The following is a 23,070-nucleotide window of genomic DNA, read 5'->3' as shown; positions in this document are numbered from 1 at the left end:
ATCTCTACCAAAAATACAAAAATTAGCCAGGCGTGGTGACAGGTGCCTGTAGTCCCAGATACTCGGAAGGCTGAGGCAGAAGAATCGCCTGAACCCAGGAAGCAGAAGTTGCAGTGAGCCAAGATTGTGCCATTGTACTCCAGCCTGGGCAACACAGCAAAAACTCTATCTCAAAAAAAAAACAAGAACAAAAACAAAAAAACTCCAGCCAACAGGGATGCCTGATGCTGCCGCCCTGTTGACAAACTATGCTCCTGTCCCATATTCTTCTGGTGCCATGCATGGCCCATGACAGTCTTATGAACCTTAATGTTTAGTTGAACCAAAAAAGACTCCCTAGTGAGCTCTACAATGATACCTACCTTGCCTAATTCAACCAAGGTTGAAAGATAATGAGATAATGTGAAAACACTATATTATAAAGCACTACCTAAATATAATTGTTCTTACAAATATAAAGGCTCAGCTGGGGGCGGTGGCACACGTCTGTAATCCCAGCACTTTGGGAGGCTGAGGCAGGTGGATCACAAGGTCAGGAGATCGAGACCATCCTGGCTAACAGAGTGAAATCCCATCTCTACTAAGAATACTAAAAATTAGCTGGGCGCCTGTAGTCCCAGCTACTCGGGAGGCTGAGGCAGGAGAATGGTGTGAACCCAGGAGGCGGAGCTTGCAGTGAGCAGAGATCACACCACTGCACTCCAGCCCAGGCGACAGAACAAGACTCCGTCTCAAAAAATATATAAAATATATATATATATATATATATATATATATATATATATATATATATGGGCTCATGGGGCAAATTGGTTGCTTTTAATCACTAAAACTAATGGTGTAGTTCACTGTAGCCTAGCTGGAAACATTCTTCTTCAGCTTAAATATAGCTGTTTAGAGGCCAGATGATAAAGGATTGGGAATTGGCATACCAGCACACAGGTGAGCTTTAACACCTTGAGCAGAAAATCCTGCCCATCTGAAGGGCTCAGCTAAACTGTAATTATATTACATAGCACTAAGCAACTGCAACTGGGACTGAGGTTGGCCACCACATGGCTGTAGGAAGGAAGCTGTGTGTGAGAAAAGCAAAGGGGCTAGTACTCTCTTACCTGGCTCTTTTGATCACAGACAAGACCATCCAGGACTTGCCAGAGGTTCTACTGCCTGCCCTAGAGGCTGCTCTTTGTGACAAGAATGCCCATGTGCGGATGGCAGCAGCAATATGCCAATATGCCATACAGTCACATAATCCCCTTGCCCGGAACATCATGCAGACTGCCCTTCTGAAGGGTGAGTAACTCCCTGTTACTTCTGACCTGGAAATATGGGATAGACATCTCATTATCAGCTTTCCCAGTCCTTTCCTCTCCACTGTGATGCTCTGCAATGTCTGCTGTATTGGGTTTAGATTTATGTTAGACCATTTGAAAATTAGGGCCAGACACTGTCGCTCACACCTGTAATCCCAGCACTTTGGGAGGCCAAGGCGACAGGATCACCTGAGCATAGGAGTTCTAAACCAGCCTGGGCAACATAACAAGACCCCATCTCTATAAAAAATTTTAAAATTAGCCAGGTGCGGTGGTATGCTCCTGTAGACCCAGCCACCTAGGAGGCTGAGGCAGACCTATATATACATGCTTATCAGAGTCAGCTTGAGCCCAGGGGGTTGAAGCTGCAGTAAGCCACAATGGTGCCACTGTACTCCAACCTGGGTGACAGAGCAAGACCCTGTCTCTAAAAAAAAGGAAAAAAAGAAAATTTGCTCTTTCTAGGTACTTTAACAAAACAGGTACACTGCCACCAAGTGGTAGCTGGACTAATTTTTTTTTTTTTTTTTTTTTTTTGAGACAGAGTTTCACTCTCGTTGCCCAGGCTAGAGTGCAATGGTGGGATCTCAGCTCACTGCAACCTCCGCCTCCTGGGTTCAAGCAATTCTCCTGCCTCGGCTTCCCAAGTAGCTGGGATTACAGGCGCATGCCACCACGCCTGGCTGATTTTTGTATTTTTAGTAGAGATGGGGTTTTACCATGTTGGCCAGGCTGGTCTTGAACTCCTGACCTTAGGTGATCCGCCCACCTTGGCCTCCCAAAATGTGAGGATTACAGGTGTTAGCCACCGCGCCCAGCCAATATGATTCTCCTAAATATGGTTTAAATAAGAAATCGTATTTCTAGACTGAGTGGGGCACAAGGAAGTGAGATATCAGGTGGGTAGCAGCCTTGGGTATCAATCCAAAGGCTGTTCTCTAGGGGGAAAACACATCACCATTCTGAACTCTTTTTCACCCAACTGTGGCAGGTAACAGTGTGGATAGCTGGGCTGCAGCTCAGTGCCTGGCTCTGGAAGGTACTGCTACTTACCCTGTGATTAAGAGGATCCTCCACCAGCTGTTTACAAAGAAGAATGAGGACACTGAGGAACAGTCTTATATCCTCCTGAGCTATCTGAGTGAGAAGACAGTATGTGTCCATTACCGGGTCAGACACAGTTTTGGGGAGCAATTAGGTCTTTGAGGTCAGTGAATGTAAGCAATCTGAAATGCAGCTGGGGCCGGGGCAGTGGCTTATGCCTGTAATCCCAACACTTCGGGAGGCTGAGGCAGGTGGATCACTTGAGGTCAGGAGTTCGAGACCAGACTGGCCAACATGGGTGAAACCTCATCTCTACTAAAAATAAAAAAATTAGACAGGTGCAGTGGTACCACACTGAGTAGTCCCAGCTACTCGGGAGGCTGAGGCATGAAAATCACTTCAGCCTGGGAGGTGGAGGTTGCAGTGAGCTGAGATCACGCCACTACACTCCAGCCTAGGTGATAGAGCAAGACTCTGTCTCAAACAAATAAAATAAAATGCAGCTGGGCTGGGCATGGTCGCTCACGCCTGTAATCCCAGCACTTTGGGAGGCTGAGGTGGGAGTATCCCTTGAGTCCAGGATTTCAAGACCAGCCTGGGCAATATAGTGAGACCCTGTCTCTACAAAAAAAGAAATAAAATTAGTCAGGCATGGTGGTATGTGCCTGTAATCCTAGCTACTCAAGAGGCTAAGGTGGGAGGATCACTTGAGCCTGGCAGGTTGGGGCTGCAGCGAGCTGAGATCACACCACTGTACTCCAGCCTGAGCGACAGAGCAAGACCCTGCCTCAAAAAATTAATTACACAATTAATTAATTAGATAAAATGCAGCCGGTTGGGTTGACAATCTCAAGCATAAGTAAACGTAGAATAAGCATGAGTAAACCTGGGTGTAGAGGTGTATACAAAGGGAAGTCACAATAGTTAGCTGAGAGAAAAGTGAGAATTAGGTTGCAAATGATCTCTATTTGCATATGCAAGAAGAGTTCTGACATGTAGAATTTGCTTCTGCTAGAAGTTTACCATTGAAAACTGCAGAGACCTACATTTGTGTTTAGTTACTTTCAATAGAAATGTGAAGTCATAAGCTTGAGGCATATAAAAATCATTTTAGGGGTAAAAACAGTTAAAGACAGAAGGCCGGGCATGGTGGCTCACGCCTGTAATCCCAGCACTTTGGGAGGCCGAGGCAGGCAGATCACCTGAGGTCAGGAGTTCAAGACCAGCCTGGCACCAACATGGTAAAACCCCGCCTCTACTAAAAATACAAAAATTAACCGGGCGTGGTGGCAGGCGCCTGTAATCCCAGCTACTTGGGAGGCTGAGGCAACAGAATCACTTGAACCCAAGAGGCGGAGGTTGCAGTGAGCCGAGATTGCGCCACTGCACTCCAGCCTGGGGGACAAGAGCAAGACTTCTTCTCAGAAAAAAAAAAAAAAAAAAAAACAGTTAAAGTCAGGAAAGGAAGGTCCCAGTTTTCTGTTTAAGTTATTAAATTTGTATTTTGTTCCCCAATTTATGATCCCAGAGTCAGTTGGCTGTGATGGAAACATGCCCCATCTCTTGTAAGCCCACTGGTGACATTAATTATGCAGGATGCCATTTCAGAATGTAACTTCAAGGTTCTAGTATCTCTAAAAGTGATTGTGAATATCCATACAAGTCTTCCATTTCCTCAGACCCTGATACACACCATGCTTGCTGTGGAGCTGAACAGCTGTCAATGGAAGAACCGGATTGTGGCCTGCCAGGCTTTCTCCCGGATCAGTGGAAATGTCTGCTTGGTAAACCTCTTTCTTTGCCTCCAGGACAGAAAGCCTAAGAGAGGCTGAGCTACAGAGGCCTTCTACTTTTTGCTGCTATGTATTATTCCATTCTTACCAAACAGATCTCTGTTCCCACATCACTACTTCTTACTTCTAGCCCAGAATTATCTTAAATGCTAATATGTCTGTCTGGAAGCCAATGCTTCTCAGTGCACTGGTGGTCCATAAACTGTTGGTAACTGATCCACAATGAAATAGCACAAAAACTGACAGGAGTTTAGAAACGTTTATAGTAGGCTGGGTGCGGTGGCTCACATCTGTAATCCCAGCACTTGGGGAGGCCAAGGCAGGCGGATCACGAGGTCAGGAGTTGGAGACCAGCCTGACCAACATGGTGAAACTCCATCTCTACTAAAAATACAAAAATTAGCAGAGTGTGGTGGCACGCGCCTATAATCCCAGCTACTTGGGAGGCTGAAGCAGGAGAATCGCTTGAACCCAGGAGGCAGAGGTTGCAGTGAACCAAGATCTCACCACTGCTCTCTAGCCTGGGTGACAGAGGGAGACTCCATCTCAAAAAAAAAAAAAAAAAGAAAAGAAACGTTTATAGTAATTTGATATTGCCTCAATATCAACAGACTTTATCAGTCAATGACGTATTTCCCCCCCCAAAATTGGTTCTTCATCAAAGATCATTCGAGAAGCACTGACTTAAACTACCCAAAAACCCATCTAAATGAGTGTCTGTGCTGCTTCTCTGAGTGTTCGGCACACACATATAAAACATAGTCCCGGCCGGGCACGGTGGCTCACACCTGTAATGCCAGCACTTTGGGAGGCCAAGGCAGGTGGATCAGAGCTCAGGAGTTTCAGGCCAGCCTGGCCAACATAGTGAAACCCCATCTGTACTAAAATACAAAAATTAGCCAGGTGTGGTGGCTGGCACCTGTAATCCTAGCTACTTGGAAGGCTGAGGCACAAGAATTGCTTGAACCTGGGAGGGAGAGGTTGCAGTGAGCCGAGATCGCACCACTGCACTCCAGCCTGGGCGACAGTGCGAGACTCTGTCTCAAAAAAACAAACAAACAAAAAAAACCATTGTCCCAACTTTCACAAAATTAACACTATGGTAGGAACAATAAGACTAATATACACAAATGATTCAAGAACAAGCAATAAATATAAGGTACCCTTTAAAAACTTTTCAGAGAGGGAGAGATTAGTGTGGGTTAAATTTATTGGTTAAAGTTCTGTGAAGGGGTCCAGTACGGTGGCTCATGCCTGTAAGCCCAGCACCTTGGGAGGCTGAGGCGGGTGGATCACTTGAGACCAGGAGGTTGAAACCAGCCTGGTCATCATGGCAAAACCCCATCTCTAATTAGCTGGGCATGGTGGCACACACCTGTCATCCCAGCTACTTGGGAGGCTGAGGCAGGAGAATCGCTTGAACCTGGGAGGCGGCGGTTTCAGTGAGCCAAGATCATGCCACTGCACTCCAGCCTGGGCAACAGAGCGAGACTCCATCTAAAAAAACAAACAAACCAACTGTCGGTGAAGATGGTGGGGCTCAGCTAGAACTAAAGAGGGAATTCCAGGCAACACTTCATTTTTGCCATTATTTCCCAATCATCTTCAGCTGTCCAAATGGGAGCTTTCCCTTCTTCCTATGTGCTACTTCATCTTTTCCTTATAACTTTGGATATCTCCAGAATAGCCCAGAACATTGCCATTCCCATGATAAGTGAACAACCTCCACTCTGTAACCCTGACATTTTGATATGGGAAGCACAAAATCTGGCCACTCAATACAGTAATCACCTGAAAAGGTTTTGGACTTGGGTTAGTTCTGTCTCAAGTGCTATAGCACCCTGCTGCTAAAGTCCTGGACCAGCAGCACAGGTGTCACCTAGCAGCATTATTAGAAATGCAAAAATCGGCCGGGCACAGTGGCTCACACCTGTAATCCCAGCACTTTGGGAGGCCAAGGAGGGCGGATCACGAGGTCAGGAGATCGAGACCATCCTGGCTAACACGGTGAAACCCTGTCTCTACTAAAAATAAAAAAAATTAGCCGGGTGTGGTGGCAGGCACCTGTAGTCCCAGCTACTCGGGAGGCTGAGGCAGGAGAATGGCGTGATCCCAGGAGGTGGAGGTTGCAGTGAGTTGAGATCGCGCCACTGCGCCCCAGCCTGGGCAACAGAGCGAGGCTCCGTCTCAAAAAAATAAATAAATAAAATTAAAATTAGCCAGGCTTGGTGGCACATGCCCGTAATCCCAGCTACTCAGGAGGCTCAGGCAGGAGAATCACTTGAACCCAGGAAGCGGAGGTTGCAGTGAGCTGAGATTGTGCCATTGCACTCCAGCCTGGGCAACAAGAGTGAAACTCCGTCTCAAAAAAAAAAGAAATGCAAAAGTCTCATCTTAAGCCAGCTCAATCAGAATCTGCATCTTAACAATATCATTTTAACAACTTCCAATTCATTTGTACCTTCACCTCCTTGGCATTTGTCACTTAGAATTGACAACTGAAAGTAAAAAGACATGCAGAGCTAGCAGGGGTTGAGGTAAAGATGATGAGGACTTCATGGCAGATTGCTGGAGCTAAGAAAGGCAGTATGTCTATGAGTCTTTTCACTCATTCAGTAAGCATGCAGTTTCTGACCACATCCAACGCACTAGGCACTATGCTACCCCTGGGGGTGCAGGGATAAGTCTTCCATTAGTAAATGTTATAAATAGCTAGAACAGAAGCAGCTATAAGGTGTTGTGGGGATTTCCTGTGCTTACAAGGGGCAAAGAAGACTTCACTAAGGAGATGTTTTTATTTTATTTTTTAAAATTTTTAATAAAAGAGATAGGAAGGAGATGCTTTTGAGGTAAATCCTAAAGGAAGACTACAAAGACATCAAGTACCAGGTAGGAGTAGAGAAGGGAGATACTTCTAGCAGGAAGAACAGCGTGGGCACATTTACACATCATCGTGTAGTAATCTTTGCCCATTCCTCTCTGAGAGAAGTGCACTTATAGAGTGACCAACTGTTCTGGTTTGTCCAGGCCATGGGACTTTCAGGACCAAAACCAGGAGAGTCCCAGGCAAACTGCAATGAGCTAGTCACCTCATCAAGTATCACTTTCAAATTTTAAGTCTCCCAGGTACAAGTTATGTTGGCACTGATACTACATAGTTTAAAGGATGAGCTTGGGAGAGTTGGGTTTGAGTCCTGGTTCCAGCACTCACCAGGTTAACCTTGGACAAGCTGATCAAAGCCTCCATTCTATCATCTGTAAATAGTAGTAATATCTGCCCCACTGGATTCTTTGGGAGAGTAAGGGATGGGAAAAAACACTCAGGACAATCCTCATTAGTACAGTGATGAGTAAAAAAAGAAGAAAAAACAGCACAACGCCAAGCACAAAATTAACATTCAGTAAGTGATGATACCTAATGATCATACCTATTTATAGGATATGAAACATAAGTTGATCCAGCTGATGTGGAATGACTGGAATAAGGAAGTGAGGAGAGCAGCTGCGCAGGCGCTTGGGCAAATGAGCCTCGGGAAAGAGGTGCACGACATTATCAGGTAAGAACCAGTCAACATGAGGAGACACTCTTCTAAATTCTTAGAAGTGTTTAGGAGGCAGGCTGGGCACGGTGGCTCCCAACACTTTGGGAAGACGGGGTGGGCGGATCACGAGGTCAGGAGATCGAGACCATCCTGGCTAACACAGTAAAACCCTGTCTTTACTAAAAATACAAAAAATTAGCCGGGCATGGTGGCACATGCCTGTCATCCCAGCTACTCGGGAGGCTGAGACAGGAGAATCGCTTGAACCTAGGAGGCGGAGGTTGCAGTGAGCAGAGATCGCGTCACTGCACTCCAGCCTGGCAACAGAGCAAGACTCTTGTCTCAAAAAAAAAAGTGCTTAGGAGGCCTGGGATCCAGCCACCCAGCATTTGTTGAGCTCCTCTGTACGGACCCTGGACCAGGTCCCACTGTAAAAAATTAACAGTCCCTACAAACTAACAATGTGGCTAGGGAAAGAAGCACTGAGTGCCCAGTAGGTGTGAGGCAATGGTTTGGGTGCTGGAGGGTGTTCAAAAGTATGACACAATTCTGATGACCACATGCAAAATATACAAACACCTAATTAAAACTTTAATGATTTAATACCAAATCATTAAAAACTAGAACAAATGGCGTATACCATAACTGCTGGAGCAGAAAAATGGAATACTCAGCGTGGCTAGAGGAGTAAGGCCAAGTTTCACAGAGGGTGGATAAGACTGCACAGGAGGCCCAGCCCAGTGGCACACGCCTGTAATCCCAATACTTTGAGACTCTGAAGCAGGAGGATCAATTGAGCCCAGGAGTTCGAGACCAGCCTGGGCAACATAGCAAGACCTTGCCTCCACTAAAAATTAAAAAAAAAAAAAAAAAAATTGGCCGGACGCAGTGGCTCACTCCTGTAATCCCAGCACTTTGGGAGGCCGAGGCGGGTGGATCACAAGGTCAGGAGATCGAGACCATCCTGACTAACACGGTGAAACCCTGTCTCTACTAAAAATACAAAAGGGCGTGGTGGTGGGCACCTGTAGTCCCAGCTATTCGGGAGGCTGAGGCAGGAGAATGGCGTGAACCTGGGAGTTGGAGCTTGCAGTGAGTGGAGATCACGCCACTGTACTCCAGCCTGGGCCACAGAGTGAGACTCCGTCTCAAAAATAATAATAATAAAATAAAATAAATAAAAAATTAGCCAGTGTGGTGGTGTATGCCTGTAGTCCCAGCTACTTGGGAGGCTGAGGCAAGAGGACTGCCTGGGTCCAGGAAGTCCAAAGCTGTCATGAGCCATCATCATGCCACTGCATTCCAGCCTGGGCAACAGAGAAAGACCCTATCTCAAAAAAAAAAAAAAAAAAGAGAGAGAGAGAGACTGCATAGGAGCTGCAGAGTGGGTAAGTGCCTATAATCCCAGCTACTCAGGCTGAGGCAGGAGAATCACTTGAGGTCAGGAGTTCAAGACCAGCCTGGGCAACATAGCAAGACCCCATCTCTAAAAATAATTTAAGGCCGGGCGCAGTGGCTCATGCCTGTAATCCCAGCACTTTGGGAGGCCGAGGCGGGCAGATCACGAGGTCAGGAGATCAAGACCATCCTGGCTAACATGGTGAAACCCCATCTCTACTAAAAATACAAGAAAAACAAAATTAGCCAGGCATGGTGGTGGGCGCCTATAATCCCAACTACTCAGGAGGCTGAGGCAGGAGAATGGTGTGAACCCAGGAGGCGGCGCTTGCAGTAAGCCAAGATCCAGCCACTGCACTCCAGCCTGGGCAACAGAGCAAGACTCCGTCTCAAAAAAATAATAAAATAAATAAAAATAATTTAAACAAACAAACAAAAAGACTGCATAGGCATTCCAGGCTGGAAGCCAAATGCAGACATAATCATGGCACACGTGAGGGCAATGGAGAAGAGAACTTGACTGTGAAAAGAGGTGCAAGTTGACATTTTCCTTTATTCAGTCATTCAATGTAACTGAAAGCCCTGCATTACCTAATTACTGAACAGCTATGTATTAGGGATTCAAGTAAAGAAGACAATCGAGCTCTGTACCCAGTAAAACTTATCTCATGAGCATAAGGCTGAATGGGATTGACAGCCTACAGAACCCGGATTTTATCATGAGGGCATTAGTGGGGGTTGGGGGTTAGGTACTGAAAGTTTAAGGAGGTGAAAGAAAAGCAACTTGTGCCTTACAGGGTCAAGCTAGGTCAAGGAAATTCCCAGGAGCGTGTGGAAGCTCTCTACCTGATAGGTGAGCTCAAGCTTATGACCGCCAAGCTTCTCCCAAGCTTCCTGCACTGCTTCTCTGATGACTTCACAGCAGTTCGGCGGGCAGCCTGTTTGGCAGCTGGTGCCCTACAGATCCGCGACAAGATGGTGAGTCAGGGAAACATATTCTCATCTTACCTGATTGACCTGAAGAGGGCATTACCTTCCCTGGTTGTGCACAGTATGCTCAACATTCTGCGGGGACACAGAATGAGAGATTGGAACTGGGAAGGGGGTGTATAAGCCACTTCAAACAGGACTGTTTCAGGGGCATCCAATCTTTTGGCTTCCCTGGGCCACAATGGAAGAATTGTCTTGGGCCACATATAAAGTACACTAACACTAACGATAGTTGATGAGCTAAAAAAAAAAAAAAAAGGTCCGTGCATAATTCTCATGTTTTTTTTGTTTTTTTGTTTGTTTGTTTTGAGACAGAGTCTCGCTCTGTTACCCAAGCTGGAGTGCAGTGGCGCCATCTCGGCTCACTGCAAGCTCCGCCTCCCGGGTTCACGCCATTCTCCTGCCTCAGCCTCCTGTGTAGCTGGGACTACAGGCACCTGCCACCACACCTGGCTAATTTTTTTGTGTTTTTAGTAGAGATGGGGTTTCACCGTGTTAGCTAGGATGGTCTCGATGTCCTGACTTCGTGATCCACCCGCCTCGGCCTCCCAAAGTGCTGGGATTACAGGTGTGAGCCACCATGCCTGGCATAAATCTCATGTTTTAAGAAAGTTTACAAATTTGTGTTGGGCCGCATTCAAAGTTGTCCTAGGCCACATGTTGGACAAGCTTGGTTTAGCTCCCAGCCAGCCCAGACTTCGATTCTAGAGCACACCCCTGAATCCTGTTCTCACCTCAGTTAACTAGCTTCTCATTACCTGGGTGCTGATGGGCTTTAGGATCAACTCCCATAAATGGAGTTATAATTCCATTATTAGGGAAAAATCTGTTTGAAGTGTTCAAGAGAAGCCATATGGCCCCAGATCTGTAGACTGAGAAAATCAATAGCAGATAATTCAGCTAATGTACTCACTATGCATATAGGTTGGTACTTTAGGCTCCAGCTCATTTGTCACCAGAATTGATAGGTCATTTTTCAATTATAGCTCCTTTTAGAGATAAGTGGTTTCCCTGTTTCTGATTCATTCTTTTGCTTTGTTTTGTTTTTTTGCTTTTTTGAGATGGAGACTCGCTCTGTCACCCAGGCTGGAGTACAGTGGCACGATCTCAGCTCACTACAACCTCCGCCTCCCAGGTCCAAGCAATTCTCCTACCTCAGCCTCCGAGTAGCTGGGATTACAGGCGTGTGACACCATGCCCGGCTAATTTTTGTATTTTTAGTAGAGACAGGGTTTCACCATGTTGGCCAGGCTGGTCTCAAACTACTGACCTCAAGTGATCCGCCCACCTTGGCATCCCAAAAATGCTGGGATTACAGGTGTGCACCACTGCACCCAGCTGTTTCTGGTTCATTCTTGCTCTGGTCCTCCCCACTCAACACTGCCTTTTCCATCCCAGGTGCTTGAATGCCTCCTGAACCTGATGCAGAGAGATCCTTACTGGAAAATCAAGGCCTTTGCCATTCGAGGTATTATAGAAGTAGTGCCCCAAACTCTTCAACCTTAAATACCTTTGCCTATGCAAGTAGAAATGATCCCCTGAAACTCTCTAATGGGGTGAAGTGCAGGAGAGGTAACGATCTTAGCTTTTCAGAAGTTCCTTGTCTGAAAAGAGAAAAATAATTTTCTTCTTCAATTTTTAGTGAAAGATCCTGAGTCTAGGTATATGTCAAACTTAAAGTTAAAGAAAGGGCTGACAAGACAGTCCCTGCCAACAGAATTAAGGATAAGTTCCAAGTAGGTATCCAGTGCTGGATGCATCTTGCTTTCCTTGGAGATCTCAACTATTACGCTCTGCAAAAGTCAGATCAGTTTCAAGACTGCTACAGACCTAAAACCCTGCCCCTTAATCTGCCTAGTTTCTTTTTAGAATCTTTGGCATTGCTTCTCTTTTTGACATAGATAAATAATTGTGCCTCCTTTCCCCATCACCCTGCTGGGACTAGGCAGGTCTTCCATGTTATTTGTTCTATATTTCATCCCAAAATAGGCAAATATCCTAACAGGCAAGGATGGGATGGAACATCCCTCTTCTAGGAATCCTTTGGAGGTAATGTCCCACTCTGACCTATCCCTAAAATTCTAATGGTGATTACCATCCAAAAGGGAAGGTATTGTTTGCAAAACTCAATTTATTTCTGGATGCTAGAATATAGTAAGCTCAGTCTTCAGTGACATGCTGCCCTCTAATCTCTGCAGCTTTGGGACAGATTGGACAAGTAAGTCCCGAGCTGACGGATCTTCTGCTCTGGGCTATCCACTATGAAGAGTCACCAGGTGTACGGCTGGAAGCTTGCCGTAGCATCCTAGCCCTGAAACTTCAAGGGGACCGGGTCAGGGACACCTTCCTAGACGTGCTGCTCCTGGAGAACCACGATGCTGTTCTAAAGTAAGCACTGAACCTCTGGCTCCCACCATGACCTTATACTGCCAACTCTCACATCTTTGCTCATTGAATATGTCCCTGCCTTTCCAGGCTGCCTAATGGCAGTAAAAGCACTGGTTCACCTGCACATTCACCACTCACCCAAGTAGGTAACTGAAAAACTGGCCTAAATTAGATTGAAAGTCAAGCTTATGTAGTTCGTGCATCTTTTCTCCCCACCAGGAAGGGTTTTGGCCGGGTGTGATGACTCACGCCTGTAATCCCAGCACTTTGGGAGGCTGAGGCAGGAGGATCACCTGAGGTCGGGAGTTCGAGACCAGCCTGACCAAAATGGAGAAACCCTGTCTCTACTAAAAATACAAAATTAGCCAGGCATGGTGGCACATGCCTGTAATCCCAGCTACTAGGGAGGCTGAGGCAGGAGAATCACTTGAACCTGGGAAGTGGAGGTTGCGGTGCGCCGAGATGGTGCCATTGCACTCCAGCCTGGGCAACAAGAGCAAAACTCCGTCTCAAAAAAAAAAAAAGGATGGGTTTTAAGTTATTCATATATTCAACTAACATTTATCAAGTGCCTATTGGGACAACAAGTTTTAGAGTCAAAAAGACCAGGGTTTGAATTCCAGCTCTGGCATGCAATAGCTATGTGAGCCCGTGTAAGGTATTTAAACTCTGTGAGCCCATTTTTTTCATGTATCAAATGCAGGTGACAGTCTACATTATAGGGTTGTGGTGATAATTAATGAGATGACATGTTTAGCGCCTGTCATAAAGGTGTTCAGTAAATGGTACCTATTGGCACCTTCAAATATATTGTCTTGGCCAGATGAGGTGGCTCACATCTGTAATCCCAACACTTTGGGAGGCTGAGACAGATGGATCACCTGAGGTCAGGAGTTCTAGACCAGCCTGGCCAAAATGGTGAAACCTGTCTCTACTAAAAATACAAAAATTAGACGGGCGTGGCCGGGTGCGGTGGCTCACACCTGTAGCCCCAACACTTTGGGAGGCCAAGGCGGGTGGATCACCTGAGGTCAGGAGTTCTAGACCAGCCTGGCCAACATGGTGAAACCCCATCTCTACTAAAAATACAAAAATTAGCTGGGCATGATGGCACGCGCCTGTAGTCCCAGCAACTCAGGAGGCTGAGGCAGGAGAATCGCTTGAACCTGGGAGGTGGAGGTTGCAGTGAGCCGAGGCGAGATCGTGCCATTGCACTCCAGCTCTGGGAAACAGAGCAAGACTCCATCTCGCAAAAACAAAAAGTAAACAACAAACCCACAAATATATTGTCTCAAAAACTGCACATTATTCCTGTAAGCTAAGCATTATACCATTTTTGCATATAAGGCTCAGCAAAACTGCACAGTTAGGATTGGAACTTGGGATTCTTACCTGATTCCAAGTCCTATATTTTCTGCCCCCATACTTTTTTAAAGGGCAGGGTAGAATAATCTAAGAAGCCCTTCTTATCTTTCAGGGAAATGTACCAGACAATGAAGATACTCAACTTAGGAAATGAAGGAAACCAAGAAATGCTTCAGGAGATCAAGAACAGGGTAAATAAGTGCAAGCTCTGTTTTCAAGAGAAAATTCAGGACTCTCAAGAGTTCCTCAGACCCTGTCCTCCTCAAACATGTACATACCCTTTTTCCCACCATAGAAGTACTTTCTAAAACCCCAGACACAGATGCCACATCATCTGAAGATGCAAAGCATCTGTGCAAGATTGGGTTACAAGGTCCTACTAGTAAAGACAAAAACAAAACAAAAATCCTATTAGTCCTATCAAGTAGCCCTCAAAAATCAGGGTTTATTGTTATTGTTTCAGAAATACTATTTCCCTCCCTTCCTATTTTCTCCCCATCAACCCCAAACCCAAGTTGTTTATTTTTCCTTTTTTTCAAATAGGCATAGAGAAGGAATAAGGGACTAGAGCTGGCCCCCTAGATTTTCTTCTTAATTTTTCTGAATTCCTAATCTGGGTTTTCTCACCAAAGAAAATCTCTAGCTGAAAGGATTAACATAATTTTTGCTTTTTTTTTTTTGAGGGGGGGACAGTCTCGCTCTGTCGCCCAGGCTGGAGTGCAGTGGTGTGATCTTGGCTCACTGCAACCTCCACCTCCTGGGTTCAAGTGATTCTCGTGCCTCAGCCACCAAAATAGCTGGGATTATAGGCATGTGCCACCACACCCAACTAATTTTTTTGTATTTTTAGTGGAGACAAGGTTTTGCTATGTTGGCCAGGCTGGTCTTGAACTCCTGGCCTCAAGTGATCCACCCGCCTCAGCCTCCCAAAGTGCTGGGATTACAGGCATGAGCCATCATGCCTGGCCTGGATTGTTCTAATTTTTCAAAGCTGTTAGATAAGATGAAGGAATAGAGGGGAAAGGACTTTAAAAAGGTAATTCAAGAAACCAACTTCACATCAAGCAAGCAATTCTTAGCAGGTTTATCATGCCCAAAAAGCTGAAGTAAAATTTTCACGAACAGGTATAAAAAATCTCCAACCAATATCATAAGAGAACAATGTTCTCAGGCACTTATGTACCACCTACTACTGATAAGCATATGCAATTAGTTACTTCTTTATTTTCTAGAGACAGGGTCTCACTTTGTTGCCCAGGCTGGAGTGCAGTGGCATGATCACAGCTCACTGTAGCCTTGAACTGTTGGGCTCAAGTGATCCTCCCTCCTCAGCCTCCCACAATCACTTTATTAATGTTTGTTGATAATTTGCTGCCTAGTACAGGTGTTTTGTTTTGTTTTTCAAACATTATTTGTTCTAATTTAGATTAAAACACTAAGCCAAAAGGACTTGCTGACACACAAAATACTCAAGCTGGAGATGGTCATGGGAAAAGTGAGGGAGGAAGCAAAACGTGTTTACTTGAAACCCAAAGGAGAACAAGAACCACTAACACTCCAGACTTTACTCCAAGAAACTTTTCAGGGTAGGTTTCCTAGGGGTGAGTTCTATGCCTTGATTCCTTTAATAAGCCACTTCCAGGATCTGGATGTTTTGGGACTTAGTAGCAAGCCTTGGAGGATGAAAGAGTCAGGAAAGGGTACTCTCTTCCCTCTTGGCTACCATCCACTCAGTCTTTGTTTTTTTTGTTTGTTTGTTTGTTTGTTTCTCGGGTTTTTATTCATTTATTTTCTCCCTTAAAAAAAAGTTATCTCTATTTGAACTGACTTAAAAGTTAGGTCAAAAAAGGACATATCAGAAAAACACAAGTCTTTATAAAACAATACTACCATGTTTGACTAAGCACTCAAAAAAGCTTTATGAGCTTAACCTTAATAGTGGTAGTGGTTGGTGGTTGGGCGTGGTGGCGCACACCTGAACTCTCAGTGCTTTGGGAGGCCATGGTGGGAGGATCACCCCAGGCCAGGAGTTCAAAACCAGTCTGGGCAACATAGCAAGACCCCTCCATCTCTACAAAAAAAAAAAAATTAAAAATTATCTGGGTGTGGTGGCACACACTGGTAGTCCTATCTACTAAGGAGGCTGAGGTGGGAGGATTGCTTGAGCCCAGGAGGTTGAGGCTGCAGTAACCCAAGATCTCACTACTGTACCCCAGCCTGAGCAACAGAGTGGGACCCTGTCTCAAACAAAAAAACAAACAAACAAAAAATAGTGCTTGTCTCTGGAAAGTGGGGTTGGAGGGAGAACTATCATTTTTACTTAGTGTATGTCTATGCTTTTGTAACTTTCTAAAAAAGAATTTGTAAAGTTCTCAACCTTAAATAACAGAAAACTATCCATTATGGTGACAGACTCTTAAGAGTCCCAGACGCAACCTAAATGATGAGGGTGCAGAAATCAAACTGTATCAAAATATACTTACAAAATCTGTGTGCCTGAGCGTAGCATCAGCCTCAGGTCACTCAGCCAGCTGCCTATCAGCTACCACCCCAAACCCAGGTCTTCTGGTTCCAAGTCCAGTGCTCTTTCTGGTACATCAGGCACTTTTCCACCAACCATGAGAATATTCACTTGTCAGATTTGGGGAAGTTTCTTCCAACTGCCAGAATAAAAATGAGAGTGGAAAGTAACTTGAACAGTAGCCTTCCTTCATGGCCAGCTTGCTAAAAGTTCGTTGCCTAAGGTCTATGAAGGCACAACTAGGTGACATGCTGCCCTTACGACAGCAGTGCCAGCCATGGATGTAAGCAAACAGTGAGCAAAAACATACCATGCTCTTAAAACTGAACAAGCTGGTAGAAAATAATTTTTCTACTAGAATTGGGTTGCATAATTAAATAGCATAAATTATCCCCAAAGTTAGTGAACTGGTCCCAATCAGATAAGATTCTTTTTTTTTTGTTTTTGTTTTTGAGATGGAGTCTCGCTCTGTTGCCCAGGCTGGAATGCAGTGGCATGATCTCAGCTCACTGCAACCTCCACCTCCCAGGTTCAAGTGATCCTCCTGCCTCAGCCCCCCTAGTAGCTGGGATTACAGGCACGCGCCACTATGCCTGGCTAATTTTTGTATTCTCACTAGAGATGGGGTTTTGCCATGTTGGCCAGGCTGGTCTCAAACTGCTGACCTCAGGTGATCCACCCGCCTCGGCCTCCCAAAGTGCTGGGATTACAGGCATGAGTACCGCACCCAGCCTGAGATTCTCTTCCTTAAGAGGTTGATTAACATGCTCCTTTTACATGCTACAACCACCCCAGGTTGCTTTTCACTTCAGCCATTATAGATTTTCCCTATCTTCCTCCCGCTCCTGCATTTCTTCGAACCACCCCACATAATAATCTAGCCTTAGGAAAGGGAAACATTCTTTGGCACTTTAATAACTTTTCTAAGGTTCATACAAATTTAACAATAATAAACAGGATACTGACCCCGACCCGCCCCCCAAACTGTGAAAAAGAACTCAGATGAAAGATCCAAATTCCAAAAAAAATCTAATGTCTGTCTCAAGCAGAATGACATGGTCAGTGCTACCCAGTACACTGAAGCCTGAAGGTGATGAAGTTGGTGCTCTGAAATGATCACGGATCAAGGTTTTTTTTTCCACCTCCAACTTCTCCTTTTCCTTTTGTACCTAGATGAGATGGTTCTTCCTAGAAGACCTTCCGAGGTTTGTGACACTGAAGCAGTGATAAAGGTAAATGTGAGCACACTGATGGTTATCAAGGTAAGAACGTGAGTTTAAGAAAAAAAAAAAAAAAGGTAGCAGTGGCAGCGGAAAATCACTACTGCCTTGTTTCCAGCAATCAACAAGAAACTAATTTAGGGCTAGAGGCATCTTAGTGAGCAGCAGCCCCTTATCATACAACATAGTTGCCAAGGAAAGCTGGTCCTCCACACTGTCACAGGGCAGTTCCCCCACTCTCACAAACTCTGGATAAGAACGAAGCAACAGTTCCATGGCATCAGCTTGCTGAGGGTATATTTCCAAGCACTTGGGTTCTTCCAGATGATACACACGGGAGTTTTCCACTGTGTAATAGAGAAACAAATGGCCCCCCTCACCCACCAGCCGAGCTATCCCATCCTGAAGCATATGGACTTCTGTTTCTGTTGTCAACTGGGCCCCCACGTTTACAGGTTCTCCAGCCTCCCAGCGAATTGGAAGCCCGTAAACACTTAGTGCCCTCTCCCTATCAGTCAAAACAGGGGGCAGAGAATCGTGAATGAAGTCTTTGGCTCGCTGGTCGGCCACAGCATCAACAGGAGCAAAGTGTCCCAGGCGGGCAACCAAGACCCGCACCTTCTCCATGAAAGCGGTTCTTCGCGGATCCTTAGAATCTGAATGCTGGGCCCCCATGTAATCCATGAAGTCTCGGGGCAGACCCCTCCGAAACTCCACATTTTCTTCCATTGCAGCCTGCACTGCCAGAGGCAGTATGGCCTCTAAGAAGTCACCCCAGGTATTGCGCTGGTACGTGGACAAGGTGAGGTGCAGAGAGTGGACTCCATCCTGGCATTCAGCTTGGTGAATGAAGCCCCGAGGAAAATACAGCAAATCTCCAGGTTCCAGCACGGTCTGCAGCACCGGCTCACCGAGGTCGTCCTGACTGAAGTTGGGGCTGGATGTCAGAGCCAGTTCCTCGGTTGGGACTCGGGGTCGGTATACACGCCAGAGTTTCCTACCTTCCAGCTGCAGCACGAAGGCCTCGATGTCGTCGTAGTGGGGGGCAAAGCCCTGCGAGTTAGGGGGCGTGAGGTAAACGTTGGAGCCTGCCATGCTTCCAAACTGCTCTTGAAGCACAGCCAAAAACTGCCACACAGTGGTAGAGAAAGCCTGCGGACAGAGGAGGCGCAGGGAGCAGCCAGCCTGGTACAGGGACCACGCGGCGGCGGGCAGCGCGCGGCCGGGTGGGTTCAGGGTCTCGCGTCGTCCGTTGATGTAGCGAGCGGCGTCCAAATGCTGGCCGAACTGCACCTCCTCGTTGCGAAGCATCGAATCCAGGTCGGCGGTAGAGAAAAGTCCCTGGTAGTAGGTGTGGTCCTGCCGCCGCACCAGCACCGCCTCGCGCTCCCATAGGCGCCGGTAGAAGTGATCTGGCGGCATGGGCGCGATGAGCCACTCAAAGAGGCGGGCCGCTCGCCGCCGGCTGCTGGGGATGCGGTTCAGCTCGGCCAAGACGCGCCGCAGCGGGGAGTCCCAGGCCGGCTCCCCACCCGTGTTATCCACCTGCGGCCCCGACGCCGTCGCAGGGGCCCCGGACGACTGGACGGCCGCTAAGTGTTGCGCGGTGCACAGCAGGGCCGAGGTCTCCACCACCCGGACCGGCGCGGCGGGCACCTCCACCAGGCGCGCGGGCGGCGCGGAAGCGGGCACCAGGCGCGCCGGCGGGGTCTGCAGGGAGCGCGCGGCGGGCGAGGCCTCCAGCAGCTCTGCGGGCCCCAGGTGGCCGTATGGCTCTCGCCGGGCTGCGTCCGGGACGGCCGCCACCGCCGCCCCACCGGGTAGCGCGTCCCCCAGGTCGTCGGCCGTCGACTCCACCCTCGAGTCCTCCGAGTCCTCGCTAGGCAGCGTCTGCGTCCTCAGCGCTGCCATGCGGGATACAACACTTCGCAGCTGCTTTCGTATCTTCCTGGGCCTCAAGGGCAGGGCCAAGACCGACCCGCTGTGTGGCTGGGGTTTGCGCCGGCGCCTCAGCCGTCCGCGCCTCAACGGCCCTGCACTGGCCTGGAGCCCATCCATGGCCAGACCACACCAGTCTTCCCCGCCCGGCCGGCCGGGGCCGAAGCTAAAGCGGTTCCTGAATGCAGCGGCTGCGGTGCACTCTGGGAAGGGGGCGCGGCCTCCAGCCACCTCGGGGTTGGCCACGCCCACATTCTTCTATTCGGCCCCTCCCGCTCTCTTTCATTAAATGTTTGGCTTCAAGCTGTAGCGGCAGCGGCAAGAACACTTGCCAAACAAACAAGGAATCTACACTCAGAGAGCAATTTAAAAATCAAGTTGCGGCCAAGCGCGGTGGTTCACGACTGTAATCCTAGCACTTTCGGAGGCCGAGGTGTGTGGATCACCTGAGGTCAGGAGTTCGAGACCAGCCTGACCAGTATGGTGAAACCCCGTCTCTACTAAAATTACAAAAATTGGCCGGGCGCGGTGGCTCCGCCTGTAATCCCAGCACTTTGGGAGGCCGAGGCGGGCGGATCACGAGGTCAGGAGATCGAGACCATCCTGGCTAACACGGTGAAACCCCGTCTCTACTAAAAAAGAAAAATACAAAAAATTAGCTGGACGTGGTGGTGGGCGCCTGTAGTCCCGGCTACTCGGGAGGCTGAGGCAGGAGGATGGCGTGAACCCGGGAGGCAGAGCTTGCAGTGAACCGAGATGGCGCCACTGCACTCCAGCCTGGGCGACAGAGCGAGACTCCGCCTCAAAAAAATAAAAATAAATAATAATTTAAAAATTACAAAAATTAGCCAGGTGTGGTGACTTGCACCTGTAGTCCCAGCTACTCGGGAGGCTGAGACAGGAGAATTGCTTGAACTCGGGAGGTGGAGGTTGCAGTGAGCCGAGATCGTGCCATTGCACTCCCGCCTGGGCGACAGAGTGAGACTGTTGTCTCAAAAAACAAGAAGAAGCACAAAATCAAGTTACTAGAGACTCCCCAGGAGAAATGGCTACTTGACTGTTTTTTCCTTCTAGTCTCTGCACATTGCAGTGTTCCTTGGATGTCCTCATTTCTGAACAGGATGTTCCACCGGCAGGTTCCCACCAAAAAGTGCAGAATTCTTGTTTTCAAGGAATGCCCCCAGGCAGTTTGAGTTCCGCAGAAACTTCTGCTCTGCAGATGAATTCACTGATTGAAGCCTTATCTAGGAGTTCCTCCACCTAACTTCTCTCCCTCTTTTCTCCAATACAAATTCTCAAATTCATTGTCCTCTCTCTGAAAAAGAAGTTAAGAATTTCTCTACTTGCATTCTTGATATCTGCCCTTCCTGCCCCTCTGGGATTTTGTTGCTTTAGCTACAATTTCTTTGGCTCTTAAACTCAGGTTCTTAAATCTGGGCCTCTAATTTAACAGGCAATGTGGTGGCATGCGGGTGTAATTTTTGAGAACATGGTCACTGTCTGTCATGCAACGAATTGCTTTGTACATAAAGATTCCTTGTCTTCATTTGAATCATTTAAGATAAACTCCCAGAAATAAAAGTGCTGGGTCAAAAAGTAAGATACTTTTTGTGATTATTAATAGGTTTTACCAAACTGCCTTCCAAGAGGGTTTACAATGTTTCAAGCAATGATAAGCATATTAGACTACAGTACATGGCCTCTAGGACCTTTCTCTGTTTGAGCTTTCAACACTCCCTCTTTCTCAGTTGCAAGCCTATCCAAACACTTGCCAAGGCTTTTAGATTTTGTCCTTACCCATGTCTAACATCCACCCTTTTTTATTTCTCACATGGTCTGTTACACACACAGTTATCAACTGGGGGTGATATTGTCTCCATAGGGACATTTGGCAATGTCATATAGGGGGCGAGGGGTTGTCTAACATCTAGTAAACAGACACTAGAGACACTACTAAACATTCTACAATACTAAGGACAACCCTCCCACAACAAATAATTGTCTGATGCAAAATGTCAGTAGTGTAGTGTTGAGGCAGACAAATCCTGGTTTATTACAAATAGCCTCCCAACTAGTCTCTTTACCTTTATTTTTTATTTTTATTTTATTTTTTTGAGACAGGGTCTTGCTGTGTTGCCCCAACCTCTGTGTTGCAATGGCCCAATCTTGGCTCACTGCAACCTCCACCTCCCAGGTTCAAGCGATTCTCCTGCCTCAGCCTCCCAGGTAGCTGGGATTACAGGCACCTGCTACCACCGAAGCTAATTTTTGTATTTTTAGTAGAGACAGGGTTTCACCATGTTGGTCAGGCTGGTCTCGAATTCCTGACCTCAGGTGATCCACCTATCTCGGCCTCCCAAAGTGCTGGGATTACAGGCATGAGCCGCGGCGCCCGACTGTCTCTTTACCATTAATTGCTCCTGTATTAGCCATTCTCACATTGCTATAAAGAACTACCTGAGACTGAGTAATTTATAAAGAAAAGAGGTTTAATTGGCTCACAGTTCCTCAGGCTGTAGAGGAAGCATGGTTGGGGAGGCCTAAAGAAACTTAAAATCATGGTGGAAGGTGAAGGGGAAGCAAGCTCATGCCTGTAATCCCAGCACTTCAGGAGGCCGAGGTGGGTGGATCACGAGGTCAGGAGATCAAGACCATCCTGGCTAGCACAGTGAAACCCCATCTCTACTAAAAATACAAAAAATTAGCTGGGCATGGTGGCACGCCCCTGTCATCCCAGCTACTCTGGAGGCTGAGGCAGGAGAATTGCATGAACCCGGGAAGTGGAGGTCGCAGTGAGTCAAGATCACGCCACTGCACTCCAGCCTGGGTGACAGAGCGAGACTCCGTCTCAAACAAAAGCAACCAGATCTTGTGAGAACTCAACCACCATCATGAGAGCAGCAAGGGGGAAATCTGCCCCCATGATCTAATCACCTCCCACCAGGTCCCTCCTCTAACATTGGAGATTACAATTCAACATGAGATTTGGGTGGGGACACAGAGCCAAAACTTATCAGCCCCCATGCCAATTTATACCACAGATAGCTACAAGATGAATTTTCTAAGTTGAGGCCCCAAACCTGTCATCACCCTACTCAAAATCTACCCAGGTGCCCCATTGACAAATCCAAGTTCCTCAGCTAGGTACTGAAGTCACATAATGTTACAGCCTATCATCCCCAACCCCTGTAAACTCTACTTCTACAAGCTAGACTGTTTGCTGTTGCTTACCTATATCATCCTTTATATGTTTTCTCAGGCTGTTTCCTCTGCATACTGTCCCCAATTATCTTTTGTCAAAACCCTAATTAAAGCCCATTTCACATTCCATCTCCTCTCCAAAGGCGCTACCATCTCCTTCATCTCAAGAGAATTTTGACTCTTTCACATGAATTTAACACATTGTGCTGGTAATTCATGTTCTTGTCACATTCCTTCCTAAAATTCAAGGAAAAGACTTCCTTATGCCTTTTTCTATCCCGTCTTGCATTTAGCACACTGCCCTGGGATTACAAGCATGAGCCACCATGCCCTGCTAAAAATATAGGCTTTGTTTGT

At 47.0% G+C, this 23,070-nt stretch overlaps 2 protein-coding genes and 1 pseudogene across 10 annotated transcripts in view; 1 reads left to right on the top strand and 2 right to left on the bottom strand.

Moving 5' to 3' along the window:
• The window catches only part of RIOX1 (ribosomal oxygenase 1), a 28,993-nt gene extending 7,895 nt beyond the window's left edge, over positions 1-21,098 (bottom strand). Inside the window, exons 1-2 of one of the 3 annotated variants that reach the window (XR_008620924.1) lie at positions 17,321-21,098; positions 16,317-16,493 (exon numbers count right to left, since the gene is read on the bottom strand). Coding sequence is in view for 1 of the 3 variants with exons in the window: in XM_055097821.1 (XP_054953796.1) it covers positions 17,707-19,632 (1,926 nt within the window). In the remaining 2 variants the exon portion in view is untranslated. Of the gene's footprint in view, positions 1-15,403; positions 16,494-17,249 lie in introns of those variants that run through there. The other 2 variants (XR_008620923.2, XM_055097821.1) reach the window with 2 other exon arrangements.
• Positions 1-23,070, top strand: part of HEATR4 (HEAT repeat containing 4) — a 62,932-nt gene that overhangs the window by 25,844 nt on the left and 14,018 nt on the right. For 4 of the 7 annotated variants that reach the window (XM_055097816.2, XM_055097817.2, XM_055097814.2 and 1 more), the window contains 10 exons: positions 1,132-1,293; positions 2,305-2,465; positions 4,037-4,141; positions 7,589-7,707; positions 9,888-10,068; positions 11,479-11,548; positions 12,279-12,468; positions 13,946-14,024; positions 15,260-15,419; positions 17,528-17,586. In XM_055097816.2, coding sequence (XP_054953791.1) covers positions 1,132-1,293; positions 2,305-2,465; positions 4,037-4,141; positions 7,589-7,707; positions 9,888-10,068; positions 11,479-11,548; positions 12,279-12,468; positions 13,946-14,024; positions 15,260-15,419; positions 17,528-17,586 — 1,286 coding nt within the window. The remainder of the gene's footprint in view (positions 1-1,131; positions 1,294-2,304; positions 2,466-4,036; positions 4,142-7,588; positions 7,708-9,887; positions 10,069-11,478; positions 11,549-12,278; positions 12,469-13,945; positions 14,025-15,259; positions 15,420-17,527; positions 17,587-23,070) is intronic. The other 3 variants (XM_055097820.2, XM_055097818.2, XM_055097819.2) reach the window with 1 other exon arrangement.
• Positions 12,537-13,283, bottom strand: LOC130540788 (protein GVQW1-like; annotated as a pseudogene).

Source organism: Pan paniscus, chromosome 15, assembly GCF_029289425.2.
Source record: "Pan paniscus chromosome 15, NHGRI_mPanPan1-v2.0_pri, whole genome shotgun sequence".
NCBI lineage: Eukaryota > Metazoa > Chordata > Mammalia > Primates > Hominidae > Pan > Pan paniscus.
Note: the sequence above shows the minus strand (reverse complement) of the source record. Positions and strands in the feature narration are given on the sequence as shown.